The sequence below is a fragment of the Aedes aegypti genome, chromosome 2 (assembly GCF_002204515.2).
Source record: "Aedes aegypti strain LVP_AGWG chromosome 2, AaegL5.0 Primary Assembly, whole genome shotgun sequence".
Lineage (NCBI taxonomy): Eukaryota > Metazoa > Arthropoda > Insecta > Diptera > Culicidae > Aedes > Aedes aegypti.
The window spans coordinates 458,776,811-458,804,313 of record NC_035108.1 but is presented as its reverse complement, the minus strand read 5'-3'; the positions used below and the strand labels follow the sequence as shown (position 1 = coordinate 458,804,313).

Below are 27,503 nucleotides of genomic sequence, written 5' to 3'. Positions count from 1 at the left end.
TAATTTTACCAAATAACTTTCAAAAATACAAAATAGTTATAAAAACATTTCTTATATGTCAAAGTTTAAGCTAAAAATAAAATCATTTTGATTTCCGGTGCTACGAAAAAATACACAAAATTCCAAAGTGTACCCCGTCTAAAGGCGAGGTTGTGTATTAGAGGGTTATAGTATATTAGGGAGCTCTCACCCAGACAACCAGAAATCGCATGTAAGTTCACGTTACAACTCGTTTATTCATACTAATTACATCAAACCCGCAAAACACCGTGGATAAACTCGTCAGATTGATGACCTTCCTCGCATAAAACACTTCTTTTCTGAGTTCACTTGTACATTTTGTTTCATCTCGTACACTCGTACAAACAAAATCGGATCACTCCGTAGCAGCTGTCAAATCAATATTTGTTATCATAAGTTAAGTCGGATAAGATCACAGGTTAGTTCGGTAGAAAATTTATACACTCACATTGTATGGTATTATTCATCACATAATGTATGCACGCATATCGCCTCCACTTTTGTACGTAGAAGGCCTTTTTACGACATCTTATAAGTGAAATGTTGCACATACAAAGCCTCCAGGTGATTTCGTTATACGTAAATTTTGGTTGTATGGGCAGTACCGGACAGCACCCAATACCGGACACCGTCGAAAAATTGAGAAATTATTCCAATGAAGATGGTGTATTAGAAGAGATGAAAGCATCTTCCAGTGTAATGTGTCTGTGTGTTGTTCCATCCTTAAGGCTAAGTAGCCTGTCATTCGTTTTGACAGCCATATTGATTTTGCAGCTTAAAAATGCAAATTAAAAATATATCGCAACTAAAGGAACAGTGTATAAGTGCTGGTGATCTTCTATTTTTAGGTGACAATGTCGCCTGCCACGTCAGAATGCAGACCAATGAGGGAAAGGGGGAGGAAATGATGTTGCATTAAACTGGCTTCCACAGTAGACCGTATATACCACTGCGTCTACGTCAGTTCATACGAGAGTGTATGGGTTGGGGGAAAGGCATGGCAGAGAGGTTTGCTCTTTGGTTAGCAGACTGCCTATGTATCAGGCGTAAGGGAAGGCGTGCTATAATGATGATAGAGTGGAAGCGTAGGGAAACGGTTTCTTGTCTGTCTCTGGTTCTAGTGTTTGCTATGAACGGATAGGGTGTGAGTGTGATAGATTTAGAGTGGAAGATAGAACATGTGAAAGATACAACTACAAAGTACGAGGAAAGGGACGGGCCTGGGATTGAACCCATGACCTTCTGCATATGAAGCAGATGTGCTTATTCTGCGCGGCGTGTGAGTCGAGACGTGTCGCTCACACCGCGAGTGACGTGAGACGACTAATGTTAATCAAATGTGAACGTGTCGACAATTGTCACCTTGTTCGAATCGTGTCACCTTACACGCCGCGCAGAATAAGCACGAGAAGCGGTAGCGATTAGACCAACTACCCCGTCTTAGCATTCAATTCAATTCCGTAAGTAGATGAAAAACCGATTTTAGTACTATACCATTTAATTCCACTAGAGATTGTATCTTTTGGCTAGACTCGACTAGTACACGACACTGAAGATCCTGAAGATGGCCTTACAGTTGAAGTCGAAATACACGTATCTGTCAAAAGATACAAACTACAGTGGAATTAAATGGTATAGTACTAAATTCGGTTTTTCATCTACTTATAGGTATTCCACTGAACAGCTCAAAGATTTATCATCAATTCCGTAGTTAGTAGCCCAATTACTCAATTTTGGCTAAACTTGCCTTCAATTTCATTAGAAAAGTAAACTTAATTTTGGATTGATTTAAGCATAATTCTCACATAATTTATGATCTCGCCCTAAAAGCTTAAAAGCGAAAGTGTGGCTCCTTTTTTCATGCAAATGAAAAAAGAAAAAAGCTATCACCACTGTAAGATAGAGGAGGATCTTCTCGTAGCATTGTTAAATAACAGTTAAAATCCATTGGTTTGCTCAGTAAAAACATGCTACACATTTGGTTACCAAAGGCTTTTAGGACGAGATCGCAAATTATGCAAGAATTAAGTTTTTTCAACCCAAGCATAAATAAAAATTGCATTTCACTCATAAATTCTGATCTCGCCCTAAAAGCTATTGGTAACCATGTACGTAGCTTGCTGTTACTGAGCAAACGAATGGATTTACATGTTATTTAACAATGGTACGATAAAGAGAAGATCCTCCTCTGTCGCCCAGTGGTAATAGTTTGTACTTTGGTCCATTCATTAGCTTAATAACAACGAACTACATACTCGGTTACCAATGGCTTTAAGGGAGAGATCAGAAATTATGCGCGATTTATATAAATTCAGATTATTGGGTACTCCCATTGGATAGATGCAGCACTCTTCATTTCTGACAACATTTGTGAGGAAGAAAAAGAATATCGAAAGATTTTGGATTGAAAGTATAATGATATACTTAATTTTGGGTAGAGTAAACTCAAAATTTACTTTTTTTACCTGTAAGCTTCTATAATCCGGTTGTAGATGACACAGGCCAGAGTTGTCTTATTTAATTTTATAGATCAGAAAAATAGCGCCATGTGACGAATACGTATGTACCGTAAGGACGCTATTCACCGCTCATTTAACAGCATATCAACATGTTAAATTCTGTCAAAAATCGACTAATCGATATTTTTACAACTTTTTGCGCTAGACGCAAGATAAAACATTTGTTTTTGTAGGAAAAAAGTTGAAATGTGAAAAATGGTACCGAATAACATGTTTGTCATTGATACAGGATTGGGGCGCCATTCACCGCTCATCCCAAGTATGAAGTCCTATATACACTACTAGTTAGAAATCAATAGGGTAACGACTGTTTATTTCGTTCTTAATCGCTAACAGTTGGCGCCAGCGGCAAAAAGTACAGGCAACAACCTTTCGAACATTCAGTTTCTGTCACCGGCCGCCGAGCGACGACACTGTTGTTTGTATTCCTCCCACTGATCACGCTACGCTGGATTCTCAAATTTTTCAAACTTTCAACACAAGCGCATGGAAGAATGGTAGTCGGAGAACTGTCAAAACATATGGAAAATAATGAAAAACGTAAATTACTTGCAATTTGGAAACTGGATCAAAAAAGTAGTGATTAGAAATCAAGTGTAAAGTGAATACATAACTTTTTGTGTTTAGTTCATCTTCCGTAGAGCTTTCTTCGCTTCAGGATTTCGTTTTTACTACCACTGAAAAAGAGCCATCTATTGCCTTTTCAGTTTTGAATATCGCCCTATTGCTTTCATTAGTTGGTTGATGTCTTTGTACTATGGTATGGCAATATATTAAACCGCGGCAGCTAAGAAGCATTTTCCGATTTGTCGTAATAAAATTGTTAAGTTCATGTTTACCGTCTTAAGCCTGATTCGCTGCTGACAAGTCTAGAAAGATTCGCGAATTAGGCGAAACTGACAAAATGTACACAATTTAAGCAAATATAGCGTTGAAATTGTAGCTTGATTGTCTATTCACGGCACTTTAACTTTTCCCCTATCGATAATTTAACTATTCAAAAAACGCAAATTTGTAGAAGACGAAACTTCACCTCATGCAAAATCACTCACTTTATTGATTACGCCTGTGGTTTTGTTTATCAAAGTGATGGGCGCATCTGAAATCGAAATCAAAACACGGCGAGAGTAAACGGCGACACTGCAAACAAAAATTAACAAGGCGTACATGGCGGGCCTAATTGAAACCAGAATGTAAACACGGCGCAAAAGTAATAGGCGACACTGAAAATAATATCGATTACAGGCTCATAACATCGGGCGATACTGGCATTCTCGAGTACGTTTTAGGCGAAACCTTTAAAGATTTTTTGAGTATGAAATAGCTGGGGAAATTGTAGGAGATGTGTGTGGCATTGATGAGGATTTCAAAACTAGGTTTATGAAATGTGTATTACAGTGAAAAGGTTAAAGTTTGAGTATATTTTCTCCAATTGGGGTTTAAAATTGTACATGAGAATTTCATTGATTATTTTCTCATTGTTATTGATTTATCAGATAGGCCCTTATCGCGAATCCCTCTCGAAGAAATTTCTTGGCCTATCTTGATGCATGGGAAATTCCTGCAAGGAATCTATCGAGGAAGCGCTTTTTTTCTGATCGCAGTACGCAGTTGAAAAGAGATGTCAGTTCAAACGGGAGTCGCTGTAGAAAATTTCTGCAAGGAATCGGCGAGAAATTTCTTTAGCGATTCCTGTTCAGCAGCAAATCAGGCTTTAAACAGCCATTTTTTTATAAATATATACAATATAAAATTATATGAATTTCATTCTGATACAATCCATTGTGGCATACTAATAAATGCTGATAACTTTTATTGCGAAAATTTGTTCAGATTTTTCAAAATAATTCAATGAGCTGTAAATTGAGCATGAGCGGTGAATGGCGTCCTTACGGTAACCTACTTGTAGGAATTAAAAAATCCACAATTTCCATTGTAACAGATTTTTAGAAATCACGATATGGTTTGACATACATTTACAAATCATTTGTAGTTCCAAGTCCACACAGAGTTTCTTCGAAGTAACTGACTGTTGTTAATTCGAGAGAAAAGGAAAAGGCGGTGGCGTATGCGCTGTCGATATCGTCATCCAAATGACACAATGAAAGGTGTTTCCCATTCAGGTCGTGGCCATTGCAAATGAATCAACGACTCCAGATGCTTTGCACATGGTATACCCCCCCCCCCTTGTTTGGTCCGGTTCGGTGTAAAAGGATGTTTCTTTCCAAATGCGTTTGTAAGTCGAGGTGGAGTCCAATAAAAATATGCTATTTTTTATTGCAGTACACGTGTTTTTTGTGTTAACATCTCATCTAAAAGACCAACGAGATCTACACCATATGCACACACAGTCATACGGAGGGATGTTAGGAAATGCGCCGGAAACCTCGCCGGTCGCCTCGTGTTTGATTTTTTTTTTGCGTTTGTATAAATACGACAATATCTGTGTCTCGATAACATAGGAAACAAAAAGATTTCATAAAATTTGTAACATACAACTAAACGGTGTCTACTTGCTATAAACGTATATTTCTTGTTTTTATTTCTTTCATTTCTCTGTTTTTGCTACAATGGTTTTCATTATTATCCGATTTAATTGGTCCGATTCGGTTAGAGATAGCTTCACAAGACAAGAAACTACTACAGATGTCAAACGAATTCGTTTTCTTTTCTAACGAATGAAGCTAGCTACGCCTAAAAGTCCTTTCAATTATAGAGGGTAAAATATGTTAAAGCAACGAATTTAGGGAAACGCAAATCGTTCGGTGTCGATAAATGTCCTATCAAGGACATAGCACTCGGAACGATTTACATTCTAGGTAGGGGACATGGAAAGGTATATAGCAAAATAAGGCACAATCACATTTAACACTAAGAGGGTCACTAAACAGCCTGTCTGGACTTTGTGCTCTGATCGGCTACCGATCGATACGCGTACAAAATGGCACAAATCTCCCCGGTTTAGTCTGGATAAAACGGGAACGTGTTAAGCCTTGACGTTTTTGATATCCGCTATCGATCTTACGCGAAACGTGAAGGTGCTACAATTCTGTTGGATTGGTGATTCTTTTATAATAAGGCGGGATTTCAAAGCCACGTCTCACGCAACATTGATGGTGGAAAGGCCAGGGAAAGTGGCGCCAAATGCATTGGATCCGTAATACGATGACATCTGTGCGGAACATACAAGGATAGAGATAGATATAAACGGTTAACGTTGTAGTGGATCTAATGCTTTCGACAGTTTTGTTGCGATCTTGAACACCGAAAATGAATCGTTTAAGAAAAACAAACGACCGGTTTTTGTAGTGATAATAATGCGTTAGTTTGTATTTTTTGTTTTTTTTATATTTACATTTACACAAAGTTACAATTGTGTTGAGTCTTATTAGCGAACGTGATTGTTTTTAGTACTTACAAACATAAATATAACCTTAATTAGTGAGACTATTTCTTTTGAACATTTTCCCTAACATCTAACGATTGGTCTTAAGGAATTAATTAAAAGTCTTTTGCCCTTAGAACTAGTCAACAATGGATCCATTCACGCCCAACGCGGCCAGCCCGACGACATTCATACGAATTCGAATACGTTCTCGTACAGAAAGGACACACATGCCCTACCGTCACCAATAGTTCACACTGATGAGATAGGAAGGATGCCAGACACATACACAGAGAGATAAGGATAACTTAGTAGTAGTAGCGGCTGTAGAAGCGATTACTGGAGAATAGAGAAAAAAAACGAAAAATCAAGCGTTAGTATTTTCCGTGATCGTGCCACCGACACCGAAGAGGGATGAATTTGGAAGAAACCCCAATTCCCTAAACGATTCATTTTTTTGTATGCTTTGTATACATCTAGAAGGACAACACAAATCGAAGGTAGTTTCTGGGTGCAATAATTACCTGTTCGTCTTCTTCGCTGTCCTCTTCCTCGTAGTCGCTCTCGGGGGGCGTCAGGGGTTCCGCACCGTGGCTTTTCAGCCCGGTTAGTAGGGTCTGGTTGTGTTGGATAGCGGCCAGTTGGTAGGCGGTCAGGCCGGCATAGGTCACCTGCTCGAGCCGCAGCTTGGGGCACTCGTCCAGCAGGAAGTTCACCAACTGTTCGTTGTTGTACTCGATGGCAATGTGGAGCGGTGTCTGGCCGGATTTTCCTTCCTGTGGGAGATAAAGGGGAAAGGTGGATTAGAAGAGGGTTTGAGAGGAATTGTCAGTAGATTCGCAGACAAACAGACGTAGTTACTTTTGAATCGTTTAATTCCATCGCTCATTTCATATCATCATAGTTATGTAGTGAGGAGTGGCGAACACGACAAGGGCGAAAAGCCACGTTGATGAAGATAGATAATAATAATAAGCATCTGGTGAACCTGTTGCACGAAATAATGTTTTGTGCAACAAGACCACCAGAAGGCGTTAGTATGAAACGTCAAACAAGAAGCAAAACGATGCGTGCGAATTTGAAATGATCGGTAAATAAGTGATCGATGGGAACTTCATCAGCGTTACGTCTATTTGTCTGAGGTAGAATTATGATTTGAGATTATTCGTCCTGATCATACAAATCGATCGTCTTGCAAACGAAACTTACCCGGGAGTTGATATCGGCTCCAGCGCTGACCAAAGACCGAAGAATTTCAATGTTGGACGTCTCGGCAGCAATGTGAACACATCGTTTTCCTGAAATTGAGAGAGAAAAAAAGCAACGTTAGATGTTTGATTAGCAAGTAGTCGAGCGACGCGCGCATTTACTAAGGGAAGGGGAGGCGAAGGGGTGCATGAATGACTGAATGACGCCAACGGTCGGGAATACCCTAGTGCGTAGTGCCTAACGACTTAATTGGGCATATTAAACAATGCTGAACGGATAAAGTCGCTATGTGGAGGCAAAAACGACAAATCATTTCGCATGAATACAGCTCTGTATAAGTATAGAGTCAAGTGGAACGATATCAACTTCTAGATCGAAACAGAATGATATGATATCAACGCTCTCATCGATTCTGGTTAAGACATCATGTGTTGAGTGCGGCACATGGACTTTGAGAATTTTAATTCGCTTCCATCTGCGTTTGGGTTTTCCCATCAGTTAACGCATTGTTTGTCACGTAACAGGGACCACTCCCTTTCCTTCCTCGTGAGCTTGAAGTACTTGAATCTTGTGATCGATTTGGAGCAGAACGTTTCGCATTTCGTTCTAGTTTTCTAGAACATCGATAGCGCGAATAATCGTTACGAATGCAATGGAATATTCCACGGAAATGCTTCAAGTGATAAGCCTCGAAAGGCGGCTGGTAGAAGTTTCCCGATAGAATGCCAATCGAAGTACTATTATAAGGATCGACATTGAAAAAGACATTCATGGAAAATTCCATTCGACCTTTTGAAACCGCACGAGCCGCCAGCAAGATCGCTACACTTGATTGTGAGAGGAGTTTTTTTTTCTTGCGAGAGACACCACAAAGCGAATCGTTTCCTCCCCAATGGGATGGAGTTTTAATTATCTGGATGTTGACTCCCAAAAGAACACAGGAAATCCACCGAAGATGGGAGTGGAAATTTCCCAAACCGTTTTGCGAAGAAACCGGTTTAGTTGGGAAATTTCACCTGGACAAGCCCACTGTGCGGTTTTGCGTAACCAACAACGGGGCCGCCGATCTTGAATCCTATCTGCTGTTTGGTCTTTTTTTTGTGAGATCGGATCGGGCGAGGCTGTGTCTAATAAGGTATCGCAAATGCCTCTCGCGGCGCGCACCGTTTAGGTTCGGTCATGGGCAGCACGGGCCGCTGCGCGTAGGGGAATTAGGGGTAATCGGCTTATTCTCGGTTGGGAGCAAAATGCGCCATCTTCGAATAAGTGTTTTAGAACCGAGAGTTTAAATATCACACGATTTTTTTTAAACTTGTCCTTAAAAAACTTATTGAAGGATTTAAGTTTTCATCAATTTGTAGGGCAAAATGCGCACTCCTTCTCCATAACACCAAAATAGCCGTTTGAATTCAAATCCAAAAAAATACGTAATGCCCGGTTGAAGCTGCTTGTTTTTTGGAACCTTACAAATATGCATTTTTCGTATAGGCACGCCTTCTTTGAAAATGAAGCTATTAACACCTGAAAGATGGAAATGAATATCTATTTCTATTATTTTAGAGTAAAAATATTTGTCTATCAGATTATGATCAAAAAGAGCATATAATAATGTCTTTCACAGCTAAAATCGTTTCCTTAGCATGGACGTTATGCCCTCAATTCCCCAGTCCTATATCTCAGCAGCTGGAAGGCGAAAGAGAGCGCTGAAACAAAGCGACGATACAGTCGAACCCTGCCGGTGGGTATGTGTGCTCCATTCAAATTGCACAAACAAAACCAGGTAGAGGTAGGGTATATAGGTAATACAGATACCGACCGAGAGAGAGAGAGAGAGAGACCGCAAGCTTCAAGTGAGTGCAAAACGCGAAGCGTAATACCGCCAGCGAACAAAAAAAAAACGTGAAAACCCTCCGGAATTCCCAGAGTTCACCACACATTCACGTGTCAGTTTTGGTCGGGGTACCTCCTCGATAGGCAGTACCGTGTCTGTTTATCAGTGGATTGATTGAAACTTATCACGTACTGATTATTGGACAGTGGAATTGGTTGCTTTGGAGCTTCCAAGAAAGTCTCACTCGTTAAGGTCTTGAACATGGATGTGACTGTGGACGACTAATCTTTGACCGTCTGGACTGCAATTCGATGCACAATCGATGATTATCCACCGGGCATGATTAATCCCTTCCTCGCTGGTGTACGCGGAACTCGCCATCGACCGGGAATATCCCCAAATTCATCATCGCAATCATCGTCGACGGACAGCGATTACGCTGTCGCTCAGGAATGTACCACGCCGCGTTCGACCTATGTTTTGTTTTATTTTCGAACCCATCCGCCTCGGATCCGCGAAAGGACGCCGCGGCGAAAAAACGCCACACATGATTTGGCTAAATTTAAACTCGCTATTTGGGATTGCGTCTTCGTCGGAAAACTACCAATATGAATATGCATAAGCGTGCGATCTGTGTTTGCGGATTCGCACGTGTGTATGGGCCCATAACTGCTCTGCTGGGCTGTCGAGACGTTTCGGTAACGCACAACTGTTACTCTCTGTTGGGGGATTGAAGAGATGGGAACGAGTTTTTTTTCGATTTTACATTTTGTTTACTATTTTTAGAGGGAACAATATCTATGATAAACTATTTATACAAAGATTGAATATAACCGCTGACCAACAAGTCGATTATGAATAGCAAGTTTGTTTGTTTACATTAGTACAGACCGTGAGGAAAAATCACCCAAACGTAAAATAGTATCCACTTGAACTGTGCAAAAAAGTAGGACAAGGAATGGCCAAGAAATACTTCAGTTGGCAAGTAGAGAAATGTTCGTAACGTCGCGTGATAGAAATTTCTATGGTAATTAAACCAGATATTTTGCAAAATTCATTGCGGTTTCGGACAAAATTGTTGTTTTTTACAAATTTTGACCAAAGTTTCTCCATTTATTCTGCCGTAAACTCTGCAAATTTGAAGGAGAAAAATATTGCCTAAACTCATCAGTATTTTTTCAATAAATTCTTCCAGCGATAACAGGAAATAATTTGGAGTTTCCTTCACAAATTCTGGCCCAAATTCCTCCAGCAACTCTCTATGAATTCTACGAAAAATTTCCAAGAAAAATACGTAAGTCTTCAGGAATTCTGTCAAAACTTTTTTTAAGACATACTTGATAAACGCTTCAGGGAGGTCTTCTCCGTCGAATTTGAAAGATTCACATCAAATAGAACCCCTGCAAACCTTTGGAATCATAGAAGATTTGGAAGAGTGGCTGAAACAAAATAGCGGCTGCAAGTCTGACAGCAGCTGTAAGGTACGGGTTTTCGATTTGTACAAAAGCTTTGATCAAATCAATGTTCACTACTGAAATTATCGTTAGAGGCAGCCTTAGTAACATTCTAGATTTCGTAATGGTTTTATGATCGAGTAGAATCTAAAGCCTCAGGACGACGTTAAACTCGTTAACTACAAAGATCCGGGCCAAAACTCTGCCATTGGCCATTGATATCTTGTTATCGTTCCCATCGGTTTAAGTTGTTTCAACAATCGATAAGATCTTTCTAACAAAAAACTGGCTGGCATTAGTAGAAAATCGGTCTACCAATCGTTAGAATTTAAATCAAAACAAGAAAAACAGTCAAAAAATTAGAAAGGAAATCGAACTCTGGTTCTCTGAATGAGAACCATTCATATTCTTTCACCACCAATTTGGCGGTAACAACTCAAAAATTCCAGGGAAGCCCCGTGATGAAATTAGCGACCGGAATCACTATAAAACAGAGCCATTCGGTCAGACAATTCCTAATTTATTTCTGATTAACACTCCCCGGGGGCCGTCCACAAACCGCGTGACAACAAATTCCATGAAAATCTCTCAAACTTCGCATAGAAATAAACAGAAGCTGTTCGGGATCCCCAAATCGAACCCTCCGTACTTTATGGACGACCCCCAACACGCGCCTTCAATGATTTCATCGACCCACGACAATACAGGTTCGCTGCTTTACATCTGGGGGAGGCAGGCAAAATCAGGAAAACCGGCGGAACAGGTTTGCGAATTGATGTGTTAAAAACCCCACCCCGAATCCTGTGCAGTGATAAACTCCGGTCCGGTCTTCAGAGTTTTCTGCCGAGTCATTGTCCAATGAGAGCATACATATTTCCCACCGAAGCGACAACGGGAAAGGTATGCGCCAAGCATGATGACAGGGCCGTTTGGGATTGCAACAGATTTTTTTTGCATTGAGTTTAAATGCCAGCGCAGTTGATTGAGGTCAGTGTGGAATACTCCGATGTCAATTAGATAGTCAACTCTCCATAACTAGATATTCAAGGGATCTTCGAGTTATAAGAACATTCAACCAGTGCAACCGTAGTTCAAAAGATCATCGAGGTAGCCATGAAAATCAACATTTACTATGATCCTACAACTCGATTTCGAGACATTGGATACACTGCGGAACACGTTTTTGTCTCAAGCACCAAAATACCGCTATTCACGCAATTAAGGGTTGTTGAATCTATTACCGTTTCCAGAAATATCATAGCACGTCTAGTTTTTGAGATATTGGCTGTTGAAAATGCAAAAAATGACTATTTTAGCCAACTTGCATGCAAGTTTGCCAGCTTGTATGGCAATTTATTTGCTTAATTTGTCATAGAATTCAAACCTTATCTTTATAACAATACTTATCGGCAAACTTTATAATACTTTCGATGCGGAAAAAATATTTTTTGATGGTTTTAAAAAGTATTGTATTTTTCCATATAAGAGAAACGAAGAATTTTATATGGAGACAGAAAACATGTTGAAAAAATCGGTTTAATTTAAATTTAATCGCGCAATTTCAACCAAATTCATTCCAAAATGAAAGTTTAAGTGCAAAATAGCATGCTCAGTGGATTTGATCACAAAAATTTACGATAAATTATACTTTAAATTTCATATAAACATCAATATAATCAATGTTTTATACAACTTAGGTGACCTGTAGCTAAAAGATGTGACGTGCTGGAACATTTCTGAAAATGGCATCACATTCAGCAATCTCGAATCTACTCGAGACACATATTTTGATCCTTGAGACACGCAAAAATGTCATTTTTGTTACGCAGTGATATCAAAAAATACTCTGAAATAAATGAATGTTACTCGATATCTAAAACTAGATGAAAATTCTAGCTGCTGTGTTTGGTTTACAATCAACTAACTCGATATGGAAGGGACCATCGAGTTCGGGAGGTATCGAGTTACCGAACACAAAACCAGTGCGAATGCGATCGAAGGGACCATCGAGATAGCCATGAAAAAAATACTATGCTTCTCTAACTCGATATCCAGATATCGAATATCGAGTAAAAGAAAGTTTAGTGTATTTCTGAAATTCATCTCTTCAGATCGATATCGTCAGTAGGTTTCTTCCGTGATAAGAAATATTTCAAAGTTTCAGATAATGGTAAAACCTTTTCAATCGAGCAATCATGTATTATATTCTTCGAGTACTACCTTTTTACAGAGAAATACAGCCGGACAGTCTTTAAGTGCATGATATCCATTTAATAGTAGATATTTAGTTCTTGGTTATACAAAACCGTATACTATGATCTCTATTGGCGAAGTTCGCAGTTTAAACTCTCTTTCGGACAGATAAATGTATTCAAAGAAAGTTGGCAAACTAGATCCGCAACCCCGGAATGTCGATGGTTTCTCAGAGATGATTCAAGCTGAATGCTTGGAAACGCTATTGGAACATCGTAATAATCGCAAAAGAATGTTCAGTTGACGCAAAACAGCGACACATGTGCAATGAAGGTCCAGACAGAATGGGACGGCAAAGCGGAAAGCTCAACTTTTATGACAAAGCAATATTATGATCGCCCGTTTATGGCGTTACGGCGCCCAACCGTTATCACTGTATTTGGGCCTCAACTTCCACTAGAGAAAGATGAATGACTCCACGCAAAAGCGTAGATTGACCCACGTTGACCGCACTTCCGCGCGATTCTGGGACAACGTTTGACTGCAGACCACGAGATTGATAAGAGGACATCCTCATCCAATTCCATCGAACATAGTCATGCATGCCTCATCCGAGATAGAGAGAAGGTTTGCATGCGCAACGCAGAAAGAAAATCCCCGCACGCTGTAAATCTGCAAACGAAGCCGTTCCAATCAACTGTTTGCTAACATATTTTCTGCCGTGATGAACGACTTGAATGCTTCGGCATGGTGTGCGAATAGCCCAACAATCGTCAAGGGAAGATCATGTGTCGTCGCTGTCACTCAGCGGTCGCGTGGAACAATGAAACTGGATCGCCCGGCCATAAGTCACAAAATTGTCAGGAAAAACCACTTTTTGCCCGGCGGCAGCGCAGTGTTGGGAAACTCGTGAGTACTCACTGAAAACTGCAAACTCACTCGCGAGTATGAGTTGTACAGCTTGAACTCTCGCGTGAGTATACTCAGGCGTGAGTTTCAGTTGTACAGCTCATACTCGCGAGTGAGTTTTCGACTAACACTTACTCACTCGTGAGTAATTTTACTCACTTGAAATATTGTAAATATTCTAAAAGCTTGCGAATGGCCCAAATAAATAATAAGTAATAAGTAAGGCTATTCTTGGGGTTACCTTATTCAAATGATAGCATGAAAATTTTATTCTGAAAACCATTTGATGCACGCAAAACGTTATTATGATATGAATTCATAACACAAGCTGTAATTTATGTTTGGTATTTCGCTGCGCATGTTGCCTCGTAAATGCCCTTTTCTTCTTTCTTCTGATGTTACCCCTCTACTGGGTCTGATTCTGCTTTTTAGCTTAATGTACTTATGATATGAGCATTTCCACATTTATCAACTATGAGCTTCATTTGCCAATTGACTATTTTTTTATTCTCTACTTTACGATATGCAGCACTACTGCAATAATAAAAACCTGAGACAGAGACTCGACAAAACGTATCTGAGTTTCGTGCCAAAACTAATAAACCGCTGATTGGTCTGCCAAACAGCGTTGCCAGCAATATTTTGTGCGACAACTTCAGCACCAGCTTTTCTCGCTCTTCTTTTCAATATTCATTATTTTGTCCCGGTTTTCTGACAACATATAGATCATAAAAGAGGAGCAGAAATCTAACAATAAGTGAGGTGCTACATGTCTTAGATAGAAACGAGCAAAAGAAGTTAAAAAAATATATCAGAAATTTTTTTTTTATAATTTTGGGACTAGATTAAACGTTGAAAATGATACATTTTTCAATGTCTCGTCTGCCTGTCTTTTTTTCCGGAAGGAATCTCTTGAGTAAATCGAGTAATGAAATCCTTACAAGAAATTCCTGATAATCCTCGAGAATCTTTGGATACATTGCGGGAGGAATTTCGGGAGGTATCCCTTGATTAATTCCGAGAGAAATCCCTTCAGGAATTCCGGGAGGAATCCGTTAAGGAATTCCAGGAGGACTACCTTGAAGAGTTCTTGAAGAATTTTCTAAACGGTCGGGTAGAATCCCCTAATAAATTCCGAAAAGAGTTTATAATAGATTGCCTGATGGAACCCAGAAGAACCCTAGTGGGATTCTTGAAGGAACCTTTAGAACACTTTCTGATAGAATCCCTGACAGAATTTCTGATGAAATCCCAAGAGGATTTTATAATAAAGTCTAAGAAGTTTTTCTAATGGAATCCATGAAAGAACTTCCGATGGAGTCTCCGCAGAAACTCCCAATGAAATCTACTGAAAAACTCCTTCGGATGGAATCCTTGGAAAAACTTGAGTAATTCCTGATGGAATCATTAGATAAACTTTTGATAGAATCCCAGAAGAAATTCCAAGTGGAATGCCTAAAAAATGCTAATGATACCCTAAAGAAAATGCTAATGAATCCATTGGAAACTCTATTGAAAGACTCAGGGGAACTCCGGATGTAATCCCTACAGAAACTTTTGATAGAATCCCAGAAGGAATTCCAGGTGACATGTCTAAAGAAAAAGCTAATGAAACCCCTGAAGGAACCCTTTTTGAAATCCCTGATGTAATTCCCAGAAGAGTTCTTGATGTTATCTCTAGAAGAAACTTCTGATGTAATCCCTGGAGGATCCAGGTGAAATCTCTGAAGAAACTTCTGATATAACCTCTACATGAACCCCTGATGGAATCTCTAAGGGAACTCCTGTTAAAATATCTGAAGAATTTAATTATGATTCCTGAAGGAATTCCTGGTGAAATCCGGAGGAACTCTTGATGGAACCCTTTTAGGAATTTCTTGAGATATTCTTGCAGGAACTCCAGATGAAATCATTTGAGGTACTCCTGTTGAAATCCTTTGAAGAACTCCCTATGGAATCGCTACAGGAACTACTGATGAAATCCCTGATGGAACTCCTGATAAAATGCCTAGAATTGCTTATGAAGAAATCCTGATGGAATTCGTAGGGGAACTCCTAATATAAATTCTAAAGAAACTTCTAATAGGATCTCAGTAGAAATAATTGCTGGAATCTCTGAAGGAACTCTTGATGAAATCCTCAGAAGAACTCTAATGGTAATTCTAAAGGTACTCCTGATAGAATCCCTATTGGAATTTCTGATAGAATCCCTGGAGGAACTCCGGATGGAATCCTTGGAGGAATATAAAGATATTGTTGGAGGAACTCTTGATAGAATCATTGAAGAGACTCCTGATGAAATCGCTAGATGAACTCCTCATGAAATTTCTGGAGAAATTCCTATAAGTTTCCTGAAGGAACTCCTGATAGAATCTATAAAGGAACTCTTTATGATATTCCTAGAAGAAGCATTGCGGAGTCGATGTTGGTCAAAACGTCTGAGCGTCTCTGGGGTGCATAATGGGCTAATGGATTATGCCCTCCCATCGTGACAAGGTCGCATCACCAAGGGGAGAGAATTACTTATGAAAAACTATTTGCGATGAAATAACTATCCAATCGGAAATCAGAAATGATAAGGCATGACATTGCCGGCCACACCCATCTTCTCCGTTAAGAGGAAAGGAAAGGATAATGATGATATGACACCTATTTGAGTAGAGGCCAGCGAAAGTTACAAGTGGTGGCACACAGTAATCAGCACCAAAAAGTGGGTGGTGTTTGTCTGTCTTGTTTTCGTCCATGGCTCGTTATCTTCCACGAACGATAGATGTCATGCGTGTTGTAGGAACCCTTCGAAATAGCCCTAGTTTTTGTGGAGTTTAGATTGTCAACCAGAAAGGAATCACCCTTCACGCGATGCTCACACAACTTACTCATACAAGTGTCAGTTCGCAAGTAAGACAAAATACTTCTTTCAAAAAGAGGCCAAGTCTCTTAACAGAGACCTGCTATCATTCCTAAAATTGATAGCTTCGACATTTTACATATAAAGTTGTTTGAATTGCAGATTATTTTCCCAAATTCAATTTTAGAGTTTTGTTAATTTCGAATAATATGTTAATGAATTACTGATCAATTCTTATTCCTAAAATTCAACCATGTCATGGCCCATGACTCTTGAGAAGTCGATAAACTTTCTTACCCAAAAAGATCCTCACTTAACAGCTCAAGAAGCGTTTTGATAGCAGCGCAGCCGAAATATGTTGGCTTTGACGCGAAAATCCTTTTTCATGAACATATTGAACCAGTAAAATACTGCTTCGCATAATTTTCCTCATTGTTATCGAAATCTCCTGAGAATTCCACGTTTTATTTTTGCTATCAGCTCTACAAATGTCCGTTATGCCAAATGACCTAGACTTGATTTGAATTCAGTAACTGTGGACCACAAAAAAAACAATAAAAAATCCATACTAACCATCGTCCTGTGGTTCCCCGCCAACGTGTCTCAGCTTCAGCGCTTCAAAACTGGGAAGTACACTAATCTCCTCGCCGTCATCCGTGTCATCCACACTCTCCTCGTCATGACCGTTTTCATCAACCGGAATTCGGTTCCCTTCCGGCTGACGGACAATTAGCTTCTGGTCTTGCAACTTGTTAATGTCCAAAGCCACCCTCGGCGGCGACTCTTCTCTCGTTCCGGCATTCCTACCCGAATGGTTTTGAGACTTATCCGTCGTTTCTTGGCATTTTGCGCTCTAGATTTGGCGAGATTGGCATACTTATATTTGGGCAAATTGTCCAGCTGAAATCTATTGGGATCGACTTTAAACCTAGCTTTCAGCCCCTCGCCTCGCTTGAGGAAGGGCTTCGTCGGAACTTTCTTGGGGGGTGAATCGGGTAACTTACCCCTCCGTTTTACTGGTTCCCTCTCAATCTCCTCGTCACTTTCAACCGGAGGTTGTTCCCTAGCGCTTCGCCTCCATTCCCCTGCCACTTTTCGCTGCATGTTGGTCTGTTCAAATTCCGAATCGTCCTTGTCACTAACATCCGGTATAGGGTCATTTTCCCCTCCCCCGTGATTCAGCCCCAGAATGACGTACATTTTCTGCTGTTACTGGCTCAGCAATTCCCGCTGGGCCATTTGGTTCTGCAATAAAACGCGCTGCTTTTCCTGTTTCCATTGCTTAAGCTGTTCCAACCGGGCCAGGATACTTCACGGCGAGTCGGACTTGGACATAGCACAGATGTCCCCCGCGGACGAAAATCCGGCTTTTTAAAAATCAAGAAAATACGGACGAACACTTACCGAATTGCAGCGGTTTAAAAAACGGTTGTTTGTTTACTCGCGGTTGTGATCGTTGCGATCCGCCGTGCGAGTTGTGCCTCGCTAGGGGTGCTCAGATACAATTCAGTCATTCGATTAAAATAGAGTCGGCACAAAAACCCCTGACTAACATTCAAAGAGGGCCCTTTTAACATCGGTAAACACTGGGAGGGAGAAACCGATACGAAATTTATGTACGTCAAGGTGAGCCGAGATTCTGCTGTCACGAACTGTCTCTGTGAGCCGAGATCTTGAATAATGGACAAACATTTTATGTCACTAAACGAAATAAATTGGTCTGGGAAGTATTTGAACACAATCGGACTTTGGCATATATAACTTGTTTATCCATTTTGAAAAACTGACTCTGAAATCGGTAAAGTTTAAACAACCATACTAAATAACTGCATATCACAATACACACTGAAGTCGACAGCAGCTGTAAACACTTTGAATTATTTACATTTACAGTCTTCCACCTAGTACATATAGAACATACTAATGTACAATTTTATTTTGCTTTGGAAATTGGTTACTCACCATACTCACAAAGAGTAACTTGCTCACTCACCCGAGAGTAATGACGTCATACTCACTGCGAGTATTACTCTTTACGTGAGTAATACTCGCAGTGAGTTATGACGTCATACTCTCGCGTGAGTTAGAGTAAGGAATGAGTGACTCACAGCGTGAGTATTACTCGCTATCGAGTACAAGAGTGAGTATTTTTTTACTCGCGAGCACGAGTTTCCCAACACTGGCGGCAGGTACCTTGGCGCGTAGGAACGCCAAATATGTGAAAAGAAGATAACAAACGAGACAGGTGTTTTGTGGAAAGGTTGTGGCGATGTGGTGGTGGTGCCATGTTGTTGCCTAGTAGAATAATGAGGCAACCGGTGGTGCGTGGCTACCTAGCCGCACCATGCACCAGGCCAAACCTTACCCATCAGCCTACTATACGGTGATGATCATCACCATCGTCAACAAAACGAAGCAGGCCATGTCTATATTCCAACGCGCTTTTGCTCCACCTATCCGCATGGTATTTTTATCGCTACGAAGCGGGACTGTAGCGGTACACTGGCGAATGCAAAAGGCGGCGTGGGAGGGTAATCAAAACAAAAATAGCAAACTGTTTGATGAATCGTGGCCTGCGGACTAGCTGTATGGTTGTGTATGGTAAGTTGAACTGTTGCTGGTGTAGTCTGTATGACGTTACCACTACAAATCGATACGTCGAAAACTATGTATGTGTGAGAGTAGTGAACCGATGATGGGAATCTTCAATACAAGATACTAGTCCTGATAATATGCAGTCTTTGCAGGAACGTGGTACAAATGCAAACACCTACTACGACAACTGGGAAAGCAACAGCGATCAATGTGTGGCGGCCTGGCTATCAAGCAAGTGTGAGAGACTATTTTGCTGCCTCTGGGTTGGTAACGGATGGTCGGACGGATGAGGCGGGTTACGGAGAGCGCGAGGGAAACATGAAAGAGAGCACGACATTGGGGAAAACCCAAACGTTTCGCAGCCACTCGGCAGTGCAAACCGCGGCAAATGCGGGAGTTGAGCGGTTTGCTGCTTTCGGAAAAGGGGGCGCCCCCTGTCGACTGTGGGGACGGCAAAAAGATATACCGCTCTACGGACCGCCATACATAACTCCTCTCGAGTGCGGGTTGCGCGCGGGTTTACCAAACAAAACCCGAAGGCGAGTTAAAATCGATGCCATGGTTTTGCGCCGTCCGAGGCCACCAATGGTGGTGGGTGAACTGCACCGCAAGACAAGACCCGCCGCGGTTACGCAAAGAGAAGACGAAGGAAAATAGCGACGAGGAGATGACTAGGGAAAGCCCCAGAGATTGACCTCCTTCAACTGGAAGCGAAGTCAGTCGGAGCGCGAGGGAGGTCAACGGGGAAGGAAGGGGAAAAGTAGCTATTTTAAGCAATAACCGGGAAAAGCCAACAACACGAGAAAGCCACGCGAAGGCTTCCGCCTTTCTTCGTGGGGCCAATAAAACCCATGCCGATTGGTGCTTGCTTACTACTATTGCTTGCTGCTATCAAGAGATTTCTGTATTTTCCCATCGTAATGAAGCGGTTTTACCGGTCCGTGTGAGTGATTGGCATGACTTTGTGTAAAGCAAAGCAGCCTTCTGGAATCTTTCTGCAGCTGGAATTTCTCCTCTAGCTTACATAAAAACCGCAATACCAATTTCCGCGTCTTCCAATTTGTCAACAAAGTCATCCCCAAGCAAGCCATGCCCGGGCTAATTAAAATAATCCATTCGCTATCTGCGCCTGCTGCGGCAGACGCACAGCCTACTAATTTTAGCACGCGGGAAATCCTAATTTTAGAGCATATTTCCTTCGGCTGACGATGAAAATTCCGCCGTGCGCGTGATATTTTTTCCACCCATCGGACGAAGGAAAATTCCGACAGAGCCGGGAGAGGAAAGCAGCAATTTGGGTTTTTTCGAGGAGCATTTTTCTATTTTTACCGCCCAAAGCGAGCGCGATTTGGTAAATTGGTTGCGCGCGCTGTGGGAACGAAATCTTTACCATAAAAAGTCCTGTTTCGCAAAACCATTCATTCATCTGTATACTAACTGAGAGTGATGACGTGTGGTAGAAAGCAAGTGAATCGCTCTGCCCAGCTAGTTGGAGAATTGAATGACCGGGGGGCCGTCCCACATTGCACAGGATGATGAGATCATTTCGTGTACGATGATCGTCATGCAACATTATGTTATTTCCCAGCTCTAACTGACTGACGAAACAAAGACCGCAACATTTAGCATCGAGCCTGGAGTCTGGTTTTTCTCAGTACCGGTTGGAATTCCCGACCGCGGATCGATTCATATACGAAAGAGGATGTAGACTTACCATTGTAGTTCCACTGTTCCAGATCTTGACTCAGCGGGTTCAGGAGTTCTTTTGCGCAGTCAGTCCTCTGGTGTAGGCAGGCCAGGTGCAGCGGTGTGTTGCCTTCGACGTCACGGATTCCGGTCTTGGCACCGGCCACCATCAGCCGGCGAACGATTTTCGGCTGGCCCGTTAGCACCGAAAGGTGCAGCGGCGTCTGGCCAATGTCGTTTTGAATGTCCAGCCAGGGCCGCGGTGCCGCGTGAATCAAATTATAGACCGCTTCGGTAGCCTCGTGGATCACGGCAAGGTGTAGGTAACTGTGGGGTAAGATGGGAAAAGAAAATGTTCATTATAGTTGACTTTCGTTCTGTCTTGGTTAAGGACGAATTGGTGGCGAAACCTGTTGCAGGGATCGACGATCATCATCGGTTGGGAAAGTTTGACGACAAACGAGGAAACTGTCCGATGTGGCTTGTTGTCTCGAGCTTGTTAATGAAATTCAGAAAGTGTTCACGCCCGGAAGGCGTTAATGAATTGCCACTGCATTCAGAAAACCTGTTCTATAGTCAGCTCTCCATAACTGGGTATTGAAATGGTTAATGAGGACCATCTAGTTTATCATGAAATTATCTTTTATTATGCTGCCGTCCATAAAGATTTGGACAGATCATAGAACAAGTAGGCGTAGAAGGGCAGTATTGTTCTAGGTATAAACGTTATCGAGATATGCAGAATGTACTGTAGCACCATATTGATCATTGAGTTAGAGCGAAGCTAGACTAAACCACGCGCCAATCGTTCAGATCGGATGACGTATTTTCCACCAAAGGCGAGTTGTTTTCTCGAGAAAAATAGTAAATCGGTTGACGTGTAGGTAATGATCAATAATCGTAAGAACGAAAACAACCAACGTATCGAATGCATCATCGCCATCAAACAAACAACACTATACCCCGATTGGTGGTGATTGAGGAGAGTGATAGCAATAAAAAACGACGCTCCTCTTGGGATGGCAATTTGCATGCACCGAACGGGTAATGATTACTAACAATCTCCGCGGGAAGGATTAGGTACGACTTCTGGAAGAGACGGGTTGAAAATAAGTTCGTGGAATTTTCCACCCTGATGTAATAGCGGTGGCGTGTGGTAGATAGCTATGTGCTTGCGTCACATATGAAGTATGTTGTCTGGAAGATGTGAGGAAGATTGATTTTCTTAGACTTCGTTCAATGTTTTGTAGTTTGATATAGAAAGCTCTCACCCATCCAAGCAGGCTTCGCTGAACGTTTCGAACGGATTCATCTGGCAATGGTAGATTCGTCTCTATCTATCTGGCTCTTTTTCGATTATAACAGGACATCTGTTGTTCATCTTTTTCAAGTAATTTTGACAGTTGGACTATTTTGATTTGTCAAAAAAGTAACAGGTAGAATCAGAATCCAAATCAAGCTCAGTTTAAGGCCTAAATTTGTTAGAGATTTGTGCGTTTTGTCTATCCGAATCCTATCAAAAATAATATCTGCGGAAGACTAATTATGGCAGAAATTAGAAAAGTCAAACAGAAGACAAAACATTAGAAGGCCAAATAGACTGAAAATGGTAGAAATAGTGGAAAAGATTGGGAAACATAAAACATAGAAAGACAAAAACGCAAAAGGAATTAAAGTCAGAAAGTTTCAAATCTAGAAATGAAAAAGGAGCAGAAAGAATCGGAACACAGTTAATAACTGGAGGCAAACAGCACTAGAAGGATGAAATACTGCATTGTAGAAGATTCAGAAAGGCACAAAGATAGGGAAATTATGAAATTGTGACGCTGGAGTTTCCGTTAACCAAAATGCATGCATTGGTTCGATACGTTTTCATTGCCACAAGCAATTCCAGTGGATGTTTTACTTTGCGTGAACGTTTTTCAACGTTTTCCTAGTCAAAGGCATTAAACCCTTCCTTCGAGACAAATATATAAAAGCGGTTTTGATTGAGCAAATCGATGAAAGCGGTTTGAATATGGCTATTGGTCATTGTCAGTATCAGTCAGTATATACATTTCAACATTACTTATCTCCTTGTATCAATCTGACTGTATGTAGGAACTGATAAACAACTTAATTCGCAGAACAGCCCCTTTATCGTATTCAGATTAGTGTGCCTTTCTGTACCAAACGACCTTTTGCTGACTTCAGATGATCGGTTTCATTTGACTCATAGTCTTCTTATCATTTGTGTTTTCTGCCAATCGGAATTTTCCGCCTTCCGCTCGAAAGTACTTTCGGGTTTACTGCTTTTCTATATTTGCTGGCTTCTGGATTTCTCTGCCTCTCGATACTCTCGGTCTTTTATACCTTTTGATACTTCTGATTTCGAGTCGTTTTCGCCTTGGGGAATTCGGATTTTTGGTAAATCCATCTTGCGGCTTTTCAGAGAAGCTTTCATCAAAATTCTTGAAGAGATTCTCAATGGATGTTATAGAATCATTTCTGACACAACGGTATTTCTGGTGGATATCTTACAAGAGGTTTAAGTCTGATTTTCGACCGGAATTTCTAGTGGAATTATGACCAAATTCGTGCAGACATTTCTTGTAGCAATCATGTAGAAATTTTGAAAGGAACTCCGAAGTGACTTCTTACATATATCATGCGTCAGGCTATGGTGGAATTCCCAAAGAAATTTCTGAAGAAATGATTGAAAACATATTGAAATGTTGTCGTGAAAATGAAGAAGAAATTCAAGATAATCCACTGAAGAATTATTACTCATGAGCATTTCTCGCGTTCAGTATCAATGATCGATTTCTCGATGTTCTCGATTACAGTTGTGTTATTGTGTAAAACATTACTTTTGAATGCTTCCTAACGGATTTGATCCAAACATGTCGCGATACTAGTTTAGGATGCGTGAGTGAATCTAGTTAAATATTTGACAAATTCGGCTCCAAATGATCGCACTGTTACACCCCAAATCTGACCACTAGTCCTCCATACAAGAACAATTCCGACATTTCACACAGTTCCACTTCCGATAGATTCTGAACTTGAAACGACCCGCACGCTTCGCCACCATCTCGAGCACTATCCTCGAGAGTGTCTGACTTGGAAACGTCTGAAATCTTCCCTGATGCGTTTTCTAGAAAATTCTCAATTGACCGGTTGGTGCCCCGGCTCTGTAGGGAGCACGGGCCAATGTTAAGCCGTGTTTTTTTTTTTTGCGTTGCAACGAACGAACGGATGGATGTCGAGGGGGATTTTGTACAATCAAGCCTCGATTCGATTACTACACACTTTGAGGGGCTGGGAAAACCCCAGATTGTTGCCGCTTGCCGTTGATGGGCTGTCGTCGTCGTCGTCGTCGTCTGGAAGGAACCGACACAAACAGGCCACGGCAATAAGCGCCGGACTCAGAAGTGCTTCAAAGTGCGCTTCAGTGGCCAGTTGCACTGATAATGCAGAAGCTCGTCAGGAGTGTATATGGCGAAAGAATGCTTTAGCTCACCATAGGATGGGGGGAATTTGTTCCTTTATTCCTTTGTTGCATTGTTCTGATCATGGAACAGTAAACTCTTCAAATACTTTTAAAAACGAATCCTAACTAGCTTTTGAAGAACAACACCATCAATCAAAATGTTGTATTTGCGACAAAAGTAGTTGAATCAATGATACAGGGAGCATTATTTTTCCATTTTGAGCAGGAAATGTTTGTCTTCGTCATAAAGAGTTTCTACTTTCGTCAAACGTCGTTCCGAAGTTTAAATGTTCAGATACTCGAGCATGAGATGTTATACAAATACTGATCAGAAATTTCTCGTTATCGTGTTTCGAGTCAAAAAAAACAAATTATGCATCCGGATCTGAGAAGGAGAGTGACACTGTAGAGTAGGATAATGTTGTCTAATTTTGTCTGATTATGACACTATTCGTAAGCTTTGAAAAACTAATTTTAATAAGCTTTTAAAGCATCTATCAGAAGAACATCAATGGTACAGTAAAAACAATACTTCTAATTTTGCGCAGGAAATGTTATGACTTCGTCATAACGAGTCAAATTTCTAGTAATCGTGTTTCGATTTAAGGAAATTTTGATGCGTTTGATCAAGAGGAGGGGAGTGACACAAGGTTGGCTAAGCCAATAAAAATATTTGCAGGCTTTATAGCCTGATTAAGAGCTGGTAAAACCCACGAACCTTGTGCTAGTTGAGTCAAAATAATAATGATGCATATGGTCTTTTTTTAAGATTACGAAATATTGTGTCACACCCCTTCTCAGACAAATCTCCAGAATGTCACGCTTAATTTATTCAAATCTTGTATCAATAGAGGCATTCGTATATATGGAATCAATTACCGAGTTTGTCGTCCCACCTTTCCCAAAGTCACCCCCAACTACAATACAAAGATAGGTAAAATATACTCACGTATCACCGTCGTCGTTCTGGTGGAAGTACTTTTCCCATTTCATCAAATGCAGCGCCTGTTGTTGCTCCTTGGACTTCATCTGCATTTGGCGCAGGCTGATGCACAGGTCGTCCACCTTCATCGGATCGGCGCTGCTCGGGTTCTGCTGACTCGAGTCTAGATCCACACCGGAATCGAAGGTGCGGCTGTCTTCCTCCAGGGGTTGCTTCTGGCTACCGGATTGGTACAGCACTTGCACTGGAGCTTCTTCCGGTTGCACTGACGCCGACGAAGACGAGCTGAACAGATTGTCCGAGCTGAAGTTCTGCCCGGAATGGAAGCCCGAGTCTATCGCTCCGCTGTCGGTGGAAAATTTGTCCTGCTTATTTTGACCCTCTGAAAGGGAAAGGTGCGTGAAACCTCCAGCTGACGACGCTCCTCCTTTTGATGGATACATGTTGGTCTGCTTGTTTGAAAAGAACTGGATCTTTTTTGTTTGTTCGTTTGGCAAGCCTCTCGACAAACTATCTTCGCTCAATAACCACTCACTTCAACGCAAGATGATTAAAGGCCTGCAATGGCTATTGACACTGGCCAATGTAGATATGGCTCTTTTCTCTAATCGGTATTCAACACATTAACTCAAGATGGCGATTCAAATAAGTCACTTTCGCTGACACAGATGTTCTCCACATATTCTGTATGCACTTTTCACCCGAGCAAAGAACTTACAATGTATACTCGGAACCTCAGTACAGTATCACGTTAAAGGTCAAATCTAAATAGGGCACCTACGGGTTCACTATCCACTCGTAAATTAATTCCTCCAATACTGCATGTAGTGTTTAAGTTTTCAATCTACAAAATAACGAGCTGACACAATCAGGTACCAGCACTTGTCCAGCACACGCACACACCCGAAGCTCGGTAATCACTTCTAGAGCTGAGTACCCGTCTCAATGCAGAAGTACGTACCCTAGCATGTGTTGGTACGCGCGAACACACGAACGTCGCGGGTAGATTTTATACAAAAAAAAAATCGCGAATGCGCTCACCACACGTGAACCACTCAAAAAGCCTCGCTCGGAAAACACTTGCGATCTGCTCAACAGCTCAAACCGAACTGACTTCGAACGGCGAACGATGTCTCCGAGCTGAGCAGAGAGCGCGCGAATGCAAAGCCAGCGAGGACGGAAACTACATTATGGACACTGTGCTCTCTGTATAGTGTGTAATTCCCACATTGCTAAATAGGGTTTGTGTGTATCATCGTCAGATCTGACTGACTGTCGAATCGACAGAACTACACACTACGATTACCGTTATTACGTCACGAGAGCGAATCACATCGCGTACAAAATCAGTCAAATTATGGGGAGATCCTAGTGCGACCAGCTGACGGGGATCATACAGAAGGGGACTTCCAATTTCCCCAGCAGAGGAGTAAACAACAACCCGTGCCATATGGCGACGAACTTTCATAATCACTGTGGTTTGGGATTTTCAGTGAAGCAATGCCAATTTGCTTTGCAAACATGGTTTAAAGCCCACTTGACTCTGCTGCAGGTTTGTGGAATAAGTAAATCAAAACTGTTTCTTTCCACATTCTCAGTAGATATGGTAGAACAACAATAGAAGTAAAATCCCTTCCATTACTATCACGATTGGCTCCACAACGTTAGGATTTCTGATAATATCCTCCTTCTCAGTATTGTCTCAATTCTTCACTGTTAAGTTTATCAGTTAATCATTTTTGCATTGAAAAAATTACTCAAAAAATAACTTTACTCTGAGGGATACAGTGAACTATGTTTAACTCAACAAATTGAGAAGAAATTAAATCAGAGTGCAAAATCATCGAATCAAAATAAAAAGCTCACTTTTCTGTATGTTCAGATGAAGTATACGAAAAAGGCCGATTTGATGAACGAAACCTTAAAATTTCTTTAAAAGGCCAAGATTGAAGCGCCGTTTGCAAACATTGCGCTCGCACACATTGCCACATACCATGAGAATGTGATCGAAGGTCTGGTCAACTGGCCCTTCGGCTTGGTATTGGAGTTGGCGAGGTAGTAGTATGCCAATCAATCATCAGCTTCTCTTGGTGAAATGGTATGGGATTTTTATTGTGATGAAATTCGAAGGAATCAAAAAATTTCCAACACTGTGTTTGCTTGTTTTTCAAATTTTGCCAATAACTGCAAGTACCGTAAAAGGGGGTGAAGTTGATCACTTTTGAACACGTACATTGTCAGGTATATATGTATTATATTATTATATTTTTTCAAACCTTGCGAAACCAACTGATTCATCGCTCCATGAAAGTAAAAGTTGGAAAAAAATATGTATACCAATAAATAAACAAAAAACCAGGCTTCGATTTCGAGATGAACTTGATCAATTTACAATGCTTACAACTGGTTGATTATTGATAAATTTAGTTAATTTTAGT

The 27,503-nt window shown here is 41.0% G+C and overlaps 1 protein-coding gene and 1 long non-coding RNA gene across 3 annotated transcripts; both read right to left on the bottom strand.

The window, feature by feature from the left end:
- Window positions 1-4,962: 4,962 nt before the first annotated feature.
- Window positions 4,963-26,194, bottom strand: LOC5565922 (NF-kappa-B inhibitor cactus). Of its 2 annotated transcripts, none has more exons than XM_001650217.3 (5): window positions 25,072-26,194; window positions 20,679-20,977; window positions 7,135-7,223; window positions 6,450-6,701; window positions 4,963-5,712 (listed from the first exon to the last, which is right to left on the bottom strand). In XM_001650217.3, the coding sequence occupies exons 1-5, from the start codon at window positions 25,506-25,508 to the stop codon at window positions 5,641-5,643; spliced, it is 1,149 nt and encodes a 382-aa protein (XP_001650267.3). In that variant the 5' UTR covers window positions 25,509-26,194; the 3' UTR covers window positions 4,963-5,640. The 2 variants fall into 2 exon arrangements, with proteins under 2 accessions (XP_001650267.3, XP_021703819.1); XM_021848127.1 differs by lacking the exon at window positions 4,963-5,712 and adding an exon at window positions 5,841-6,264.
- LOC110677200 lies at window positions 17,129-18,370 on the bottom strand. Its single transcript, XR_002501017.1, has 2 exons — window positions 17,374-18,370; window positions 17,129-17,276 (listed from the first exon to the last, which is right to left on the bottom strand). It is a non-coding gene; the product is annotated as an uncharacterized LOC110677200 (long non-coding RNA).
- Window positions 26,195-27,503: the final 1,309 nt, after the last annotated feature.